A 10,000-nucleotide genomic window follows, 5' to 3' on the forward strand; every position below is an offset into this window, starting at 1 on the left:
TATATATATATATATATATATATATATATATATATATATATATATATATATATATACATACATATACACGGTATATGCACACACGAGTATGAATTCCCCTTTGAATCAAAGCATTCAGGGTCTAAAATGCTGTCCCTTTTCTAATAACGCTCGAAACGTCATGTCCAGCAAAATTGTGCAATGGTCAGACGGGGTGTGTGGTAAAGCGTGAAATCTCGCTGTTGCATGATTTACACAATTTTACTCGAGCATAATTCTCGCTTCAATATTATGAACATTTTTGAGACCTTCGAAAGTAAAAAAAAAAAAAAAAAAAAAAGAGGAGTGATTTCATTGCAGGATGAAAACATGGTAATAATTTTGTCCTCACATTTTCTTTGTTTGATTTTTAGTTATATGTAAAAACATAAAGAAATTAGCAAAATTTTATGAACATTTTTGAGTTCTTCAGTAGTAAAAAAAAAAAAAATAAGAGGAGTGATTTCATTGCAGGATGAAAACATAGTAATAATTTTGTCCTCACTTTTTCTTTGTTTGATTTTTAGTTATATGTAAAAATATGAAATAAGCAAAATTTTATTTTATTTCGTATTTTACTATTTAGGAATGTCAAAATGAAATACTGTTCGCGTTATCTTGCATAAGCAAAGTCTAGTTATATTTATAAGCAAAATTATGAAAACTACTTGGTATTTCAGATTCGTAAATAAAACCTGCAAATGTTTATTTGAATGGCAACCAGAATTTTCTTCCCTCAGATTTATTCAGAACAGTAAAGTCTTACTGATTCAGCGATCAGTTATAAAAAAAAAAAAGTCCATTTCTTTTAGCGATGCATATTTGCACCGACTCGCGGCGGTGCCCTTTTAGCTGGGAAAAGTTTCCTGGTCGCTGATTGGTTAGAATTATCTCGTCCAACCAATCAGCGATCAGGAAACTTTAACGAGCTAAAAGGGCACCGCCGCGAGTCGGTGCAAATATGCATCGCTAAAAGAAATAGACTATAGTTTTGTATATGATCAACGTCAGTCCATAAAAGAATGATCATTCAAATCTGTGAACCACACCACAAACGGTTCCTTTCATCTGCGTTCGGGCAACTATAGTCAATTTCTTTTAGCGAGGCATATTTGCACCGACTCGCAGCGGTGCCCTTTTAGCTCGGAAAAGTTTCCTGATCGCTAATTGGTTGGACGAGATAATTCTAACCAATCAGCGATCAGGAAAATTTTCCGAGCTAAAAGGGTACCGACTCGCAGCGGTGCCCTTTTAGCTCGGAAAAGTTTCCGGATCGCTGATTGGTTGGACAAGATCATTCTAACCAATCAGCGATCAGGAAAATTTTCCCAGCTAAAAGGGCACCGTTGCGAGTCGGTGCAAATCTGCCTCGATAAAAGAAATGGACTATAGGAAATAAAAGGTTTGTTCGCCCATTCGGTTCCCGAGTCTGAACCATGAATCGGTTGATGAGACGCAAATCTTTTTTTTCCCTTCAGTGGGTCTTCACTTACTTGACTGACACAGGTTCAAGGCATCTTCGTAGTCACGAGACATCAGCGCTGACAGAAACTGAAAGGAACAAAGACGAAGATGATGAATACGTTGGGAAAGAAAGGTTATCTTTTGAAATTGAACGTATCCTAATAGTTGTAGATTTTATTCCGTTGTATATATATATATATATATATATATATATATATATATATATATATATATTTATATATATTTATATATATATATATACATTATATATATATATATATATATATATATATATATATATATCCTAATAGTCATAGATTTTATTTCGTGATATATATATATATATATATATATACATATATATATATATATATATATATATATATAAAGTATATATATATATATATATATATATATATATATATATATATAAAGTATATACATATATGTATATATATACATATATATATATATATATAAAGTATATATATATATATATATATATAAAGTATATACATATATGTATATATATATATGTATATATATATATATATATATATATATATATATATATATATATATATATATATATATATACATATATTTATATATGGCAGTATTTTTCTAATTTTGAAGGATAAAACTGAACTTGTTACTATGATGCTCCATCTATAATTCAACTCTTACCAACAGTGGTTTTAGCCAATAACTAATAGCTTTCGTCGGGCCATCTCTACAAATAAATCATTATCCTTATATAATCACAGCGCATTCATACAAAAATTGAAAGAAATCTACAGACCTAGAAGAGCAAATACGAATATCTGATGATATTGTAAACAATAATTCTTAAAAATGTTACTGAAAATATCTAGATCTTTGATACAGCTTCAAAATTCTTGTTAGAGTTCCAGAGTTCTTGAGCTGGAGGATAATGATCTTGTGACGGTGCCGAGTGAGGGTTGTGAACTCAAAGGCAGGATGCAATCAACTGAGTTGTTTATTAAGGAACACTCTCCTTTATATACAAAACCTCAAGGCAACAGGATATAACATGTTCGAGAGACAGACAATGTTCAGAGCAAAACCGGAGACATGATCATTCAGGTTCTTTTTAGTGCGAGGGAAGAGCGCAGATACAAGCATAATATATACAAAATAATTATGTACAAATAATTATGTACAATTGTGTGACACACGGTTGGTACAATCTTATCACGGAGGCCGGAGAGTGCTGAAACGGTTACAGCAGGATGCAGCAACCTGTACGATCGTGTGACACATGGTTGGTACATGGAGAAGGCTGGGTGTTCGGGTCACTAGACTGGGTCTCCATTGATCGTCTAAAACCTGCTTATCTTCTGCCAGATGACCCGCCTACAGTTCGCCTCTCTAGATCAGGGTGCCCTATTTAACATGTACAGTATGTCATTTTTAGGGGGGGAGCCATGTACCAACCGTGTGTCACACTATCGTACATAATTCATTTTGTATATATTATGCTTGTATCTTCGCTCTCCCCTCGCACTAAAAAGAACCAGAATAAACATGTCTGCGTTTCTCCTATGTAACATTGTCTGTTTCTCGAACATGTAATTTCCTGTTGCCTTGAGGTTTTGTATATAAAGGAGAGTGTTCTCTAATAAATTAAATCAGTTGCTTTCACACTGCCTTTGAGTTTACAACCTTCTCTCGGCCCGTTACAAACCCGTGTTGAACATTCAAGTTTTCTCAGACTAAGTCATAGCAGGAGGGCATTTAGCACCGTGCCTCCAGAACTTATCCCTAAACCTTAAGAACTGGTGTATGACTGTTGAGAATCAAAATTTTTCTTTAGCACAAGGTCTGTGTTGGAATTTTGAAACTATTAAATATTGAACTGTCTTCAGTAGTATTTTCATAAATTTTGATCAAAATATCTTAAAATTTTCATATATGTTTTTTTTGAGGTATTTTTGTTCTTATATTTCTTTTTATATATCTTTTAATTTTCGTTTGTATGAATACAATGCCTTTATATAACGGTAATGATTTCCTATTAGAAATGCCCTGACGACAACCATTAGGTATTGGCTGAAACAGCTGTCGGAATGAGTATCCCTTCAATACTCTTTCCCTGAAGACAAGAGAGATACAGAAAACTGTAAAAGTATTGCCTTGAAATAATTGATATATATATATATATATATATATATATATATATATATATACAGTATATATATATATATATATATATATATATATATATATATATATATATACAGTATATATATACAGTATATATATATATATATATATATATATATATATATATATATATATATATATATACAGTATATATATATATTTATATATATATATATATATATATATATATATACAGTATATATATATTTATATATATATATATATATATATATATATTTATTTATATATATATTTATATATATATATATATATATATATATATATATATATATATATATATATATATATATCTACCCATTTTAATACGTGATATATGGCTGTATAGAGAATAGTTTTTAAGCTAAGATTTCTACTGAGTGTCAGCATAACAAAAGAATAAGGAAATAAGTCGCCAAATGTCAATCACTGCTTTGATACAAAAACAATAGTTTGCCACAAAAAGTGTAATTCTAAGATTTGTATAGTTTATGGCATTAAGATATTTTATTTGAAAACAAATGCTGAACTGAATTCCATTACCTCAGAGAGTAGTTCAACTGGAGCTGACAGAGATGATCTGGCATCAAAATACTGGCTGGAAAGACCTTCGTAGCTGCTCGAGGAGAAATCACTTGAATACGTCGTCACCTGCGAGCCACATCTGAAGTCGGGTAACCTCACCATGCTCTCTTCACTCTGCAGCAGGCAGACAGGGAAGTAAGTGAGTGGGCATTATTTTACTGTTTGTGCATATCAATTAAATCAGTGGTTCCCAACCTTTTTTCTGTCATTTCCCCCCTGCACCCAGTTCATCCATCCAGATTTCCCCCTTCATGCCCCACCCAGCCCTCATGCTCACTCACCGGCCTGAGAAATGGGCATGACACTCCAATTCTCCCCTTGAATATCATGTCAGTGAGAACTGATATGATCATATCACTATTGAATGGCTAAAAACAAATTGCCGCATGTACTATGAGGACATTTTTCGCTTCTTTTAGTTAGTAGGTAGTGTGATTATTTCCCCCCTGGAAGCTTCATATTTCCCCCCAGGGGAAAATTTCCCCCCAGGTTGGGAACCACTGAATTAAATGTTCAGATTACTTTATGAATCGGTGATTTATAGAATTAGTCTTTTATACTGAAAGGTGGATAGTCCATGTTTTTATTTATTGATACCACAATCGATTTATGGTCTTTTCATATACCTAAATGTACTTCCATTCATAAAGGAAAGTATTTGTGTTACTTATAGTATTTTTTGCAATCAAAATTTCCCACTTGTGAAATCTACTCAGAAAGTCCAGAGGGATATTTTAATGCTGGCATGAAATGGACAGACCAGTTGTCTTACAAAGTAAAGAAACGTTCTTTACATATTTCAAACAACGACAAAAATTAACCTCCTTTGGAAGTATCATTAGGTTTCAGCAGTTTAATTCGTATTACTGCGTGGCTAAAATATGAATAACGTGACAACTGCCCCTTTCATTATTTGATTATGGAGTTGTGGATGAACTTCTAAATAAGAATAACGTGACAGCCGCCCCTTTCGTTATTTGATTATGGAGTTGTGGACAAACTTCTAAATAAGAACAACGTGACAGCCGCCCCTTTCGTTATTTGATCATGGAGTTGTGGACGAACTTCTAAATAAGAACAACGTGACAGCCGCCCCTTTCATTATTTGATCATGGAGTTGTGGACGAACTTCTAAATAAGAACAACGTGACAGCCGCCCCTTTCATTATTTGATCATGGAGTTGTGGACGAACTTCTAAATAAGAATAACGTGACAGCCGCCCCTTTCATTATTTGATTATGGAGTTGTGGACGAACTTCTAAATAAGAACAACGTGACAGCCGCCCCTTTCATTATTTGATCATGGAGTTGTGGACGAACTTCTAAATAAGAACAACGTGACAGCCGCCCCTTTCATTATTTGATCATGGAGTTGTGGACGAACTTCTAAATAAGAATAACGTGACAGCCGCCCCTTTCATTATTTGATCATGGAGTTGTGGACGAACTTCTAAATAAGAATAACGTGACAGCCGCCCCTTTCATTATTTGATCTTGGAATTGTGGACGAACTTCTAAATAAGAATAACGTGACAGCCGCCCCTTTCAGCGCCCCTTTCATTATTTGATCTTGGAGTTGTGGACGAACTTCTATATAAGAATAACGTGACAGCCGCCCCTTTCAGCGCCCCTTTCATTATTTAATCTTGGAATTGTGGACGAACTTCTAAATAAGAATAACGTGACAGCCGCCCCTTTCAGCGCCCCTTTCATTATTTGATCTTGGAGTTGTGGACGAACTTCTAAATAAGAATAACGTGACAGCCGCCCCTTTCAGCGCCCCTTTCATTATTTAATCTTGGAATTGTGGACGAACTTCTAAATAAGAATAACGTGACAGCCGCCCCTTTCATTATTTGATTATGGAGTTGTGGACGAACTTCTAAATAAGAATAACGTGACAGCCGCCCCTTTCATTATTTGATCATGGAGTTGTGGACGAACTTCTAAATAAGAATAACGTGACAGCCGCCCCTTTCATTATTTGATCTTGGAATTGTGGACGAACTTCTAAATAAGAATAACGTGACAGCCGCCCCTTTCAGCGCCCCTTTCATTATTTGATCTTGGAGTTGTGGACGAACTTCTATATAAGAATAACGTGACAGCCGCCCCTTTCAGCGCCCCTTTCATTATTTAATCTTGGAATTGTGGACGAACTTCTAAATAAGAATAACGTGACAGCCGCCCCTTTCAGCGCCCCTTTCATTATTTGATCTTGGAGTTGTGGACGAACTTCTAAATAAGAATAACGTGACAGCCGCCCCTTTCAGCGCCCCTTTCATTATTTAATCTTGGAATTGTGGACGAACTTCTAAATAAGAATAACGTGACAGCCGCCCCTTTCATTATTTGATTATGGAGTTGTGGACGAACTTCTAAATAAGAATAACGTGACAGCCGCCCCTTTCGTTATTTGATCATGGAGTTGTGGACGAACTTCTAAATAAGAATAACGTGACAGCCGCCCCTTTCATTATTTAATCTTGGAATTGTGGACGAACTTCTAAATAAGAATAACGTGACAGCCGCCCCTTTCAGCGCCCCTTTCATTATTTGATCTTGGAGTTGTGGACGAACTTCTAAATAAGAATAACGTGACAGCCGCCCCTTTCATTATTTGATCTTGGAATTGTGGACGAACTTCTAAATAAGAATAACGTGACAGCCGCCCCTTTCAGCGCCCCTTTCATTATTTGATCTTGGAGTTGTGGACGAACTTCTATATAAGAATAACGTGACAGCCGCCCCTTTCGTTATTTGATCATGGAGTTGTGGACGAACTTCTAAATAAGAATAACGTGACAGCCGCCCCTTTCATTATTTAATCTTGGAATTGTGGACGAACTTCTAAATAAGAATAACGTGACAGCCGCCCCTTTCATTATTTGATCTTGGAATTGTGGACGAACTTCTAAATAAGAATAACGTGACAGCCGCCCCTTTCATTATTTGATCTTGGAATTGTGGACGAACTTCTATATAAGAATAACGTGACAGCCGCCCCTTTCATTATTTGATTATGGAGTTGTGGACGAACTTCTAAATAAGAATAACGTGACAGCCGCCCCTTTCATTATTTGATCTTGGAATTGTGGACGAACTTCTAAATAAGAATAACGTGACAGCCGCCCCTTTCAGCGCCCCTTTCATTATTTGATTATGGAGTTGTGGACGAACTTCTAAATAAGAATAACGTGACAGCCGCCCCTTTCAGCGCCCCTTTCATTATTTGATTATGGAGTTGTGGACGAACTTCTAAATAAGAATAACGTGACAGCCGCCCCTTTCATTATTTGATCTTGGAATTGTGGACGAACTTCTATATAAGAATAATGTGACAGCCGCCCCTTTCATTATTTGATTATGGAGTTGTGGACGAACTTCTAAATAAGAATAACGTGACAGCCGCCCCTTTCGTTATTTGATAATGGAATTGTGGACGAACTTCTAAATAAGAATAACGTGACAGCCGCCCCTTTCATTATTTGATCTTGGAATTGTGGACGAACTTCTATATAAGAATAACGTGACAGCCGCCCCTTTCATTATTTGATTATGGAGTTGTGGACGAACTTCTAAATAAGAATAACGTGACAGCCGCCCCTTTCATTATTTGATCTTGGAATTGTGGACGAACTTCTATATAAGAATAACGTGACAGCCGCCCCTTTCATTATTTGATTATGGAGTTGTGGACGAACTTCTAAATAAGAATAACGTGACAGCCGCCCCTTTCGTTATTTGATCATGGAGTTGTGGACGAACTTCTAAATAAGAATAACGTGACAGCCGCCCCTTTCATTATTTGATCTTGGAATTGTGGACGAACTTCTAAATAAGAATAACGTGACAGCCGCCCCTTTCAGCGCCCCTTTCATTATTTGATCTTGGAGTTGTGGACGAACTTCTATATAAGAATAACGTGACAGCCGCCCCTTTCGTTATTTGATCATGGAGTTGTGGACGAACTTCTAAATAAGAATAACGTGACAGCCGCCCCTTTCGTTATTTGATCATGGAGTTGTGGACGAACTTCTAAATAAGAATAACGTGACAGCCGCCCCTTTCGTTATTTGATCATGGAGTTGTGGACGAACTTCTAAATAAGAATAACGTGACAGCCGCCCCTTTCATTATTTGATCTTGGAATTGTGGACGAACTTCTATATAAGAATAACGTGACAGCCGCCCCTTTCATTATTTGATTATGGAGTTGTGGACGAACTTCTAAATAAGAATAACGTGACAGCCGCCCCTTTCATTATTTGATTATGGAGTTGTGGACGAACTTCTAAATAAGAATAACGTGACAGCCGCCCCTTTCATTATTTGATTATGGAGTTGTGGACGAACTTCTAAATAAGAATAACGTGACAGCCGCCCCTTTCATTATTTGATTATGGAGTTGTGGACGAACTTCTAAATAAGAATAACGTGACAGCCGCCCCTTTCATTATTTGATTATGGAGTTGTGGACGAACTTCTAAATAAGAATAACGTGACAGCCGCCCCTTTCATTATTTGATTATGGAGTTGTGGACGAACTTCTAAATAAGAATAACGTGACAGCCGCCCCTTTCATTATTTGATTATGGAGTTGTGGACGAACTTCTAAATAAGAATAACGTGACAGCCGCCCCTTTCATTATTTGATCATGGAGTTGTGGACGAACTTCTAAATAAGAATAACGTGACAGCCGCCCCTTTCATTATTTGATCTTGGAATTGTGGACGAACTTCTATATAAGAATAACGTGACTGCCGCCCCTTTCATTATTTGATATTGGAGTTGTGGACGAACTTCTATATAAGAATAACGTGACAGCCGCCCCTTTCATTATTTGATCATGGAGTTGTGGACGAACTTCTGAATAAGAATAGCGTGACAACTGCCCCTTTCGTTATTTGATTATGGAGTTGTGGACGAACTTCTAAATGAGAATAACGTGACAACTGCCCCTTTCATTATTTGATGATGGAATTGTGGATGAACATCTAAATAAGAATAACGTGACAACTGCCCCTTTCATTATTTGATGATGGAATTGTGGATGAGCATCTCTTAGTTGTTTAAACACCTATAAAGAAGGCTCACTAGCAGCACGTTAAACACCTCTAAAAACTATTGCTCCATTAATTTTTATGTTGCATACCCTAACCCTAGATCTTCCATGACGTAAATTTCTTTCCTAAGTGTCATTTTTTTTTCTTTTAAAAGAAATGTATTTGTTCCTGGGATCTTTGTTCATTTCAATCTTTGTCTTAAAGTTAATTTTCTGTAAATCCTTAGAGATGGTCTTTTCAAATGCCCATTATGAATCTAAATTCTATTAATAATTCACAAAAAACAATAACTCATTAGAAATGTATTTGTTCCTTGGATCTTTGTTCATTTCAATCTTTGTCTTAAAGTTAATTTTCCGTAAATCCTTAAAGATGGTCTTTTCAAATGCCCATAATGAATTTAAATTCCATTAATAATTCACAAAAAAGAATAACTCATACCTAAGTGTCATTTTTTTTCTTTTAAAAGAAATGTATTTGTTCCTGGGATCTTTGTTCATTTCAATCTTTATCTTAAAGTTAATTTTCTGTAAATCCTTAAAGATGGTCTTTTCAAACGCCCATTTGGATGCCTGAAAACTTTAAATCAATCAGTCAATCAAACGCCCATAATGAATATAAATTCTATTAATAATTCACAAAAAGAATAAATCATATGAAATTCATCTAAACATTAATAAC

At 35.3% G+C, this 10,000-nt stretch overlaps 1 protein-coding gene across 1 annotated transcript in view; it reads right to left on the bottom strand.

Annotated features, from left to right (window-relative positions):
* Positions 1-10,000, bottom strand: part of LOC137646064 (serine-rich adhesin for platelets) — a 134,155-nt gene that overhangs the window by 4,257 nt on the left and 119,898 nt on the right. The window contains exons 3-4 of the mRNA XM_068379228.1: positions 4,210-4,365; positions 1,512-1,569 (exon numbers count right to left, since the gene is read on the bottom strand). Coding sequence (XP_068235329.1) covers positions 1,512-1,569; positions 4,210-4,365 — 214 coding nt within the window. The remainder of the gene's footprint in view (positions 1-1,511; positions 1,570-4,209; positions 4,366-10,000) is intronic.

This window comes from Palaemon carinicauda, chromosome 1 (genome assembly GCF_036898095.1).
Source record: "Palaemon carinicauda isolate YSFRI2023 chromosome 1, ASM3689809v2, whole genome shotgun sequence".
Classification (NCBI taxonomy): Eukaryota; Metazoa; Arthropoda; class Malacostraca; order Decapoda; family Palaemonidae; genus Palaemon; species Palaemon carinicauda.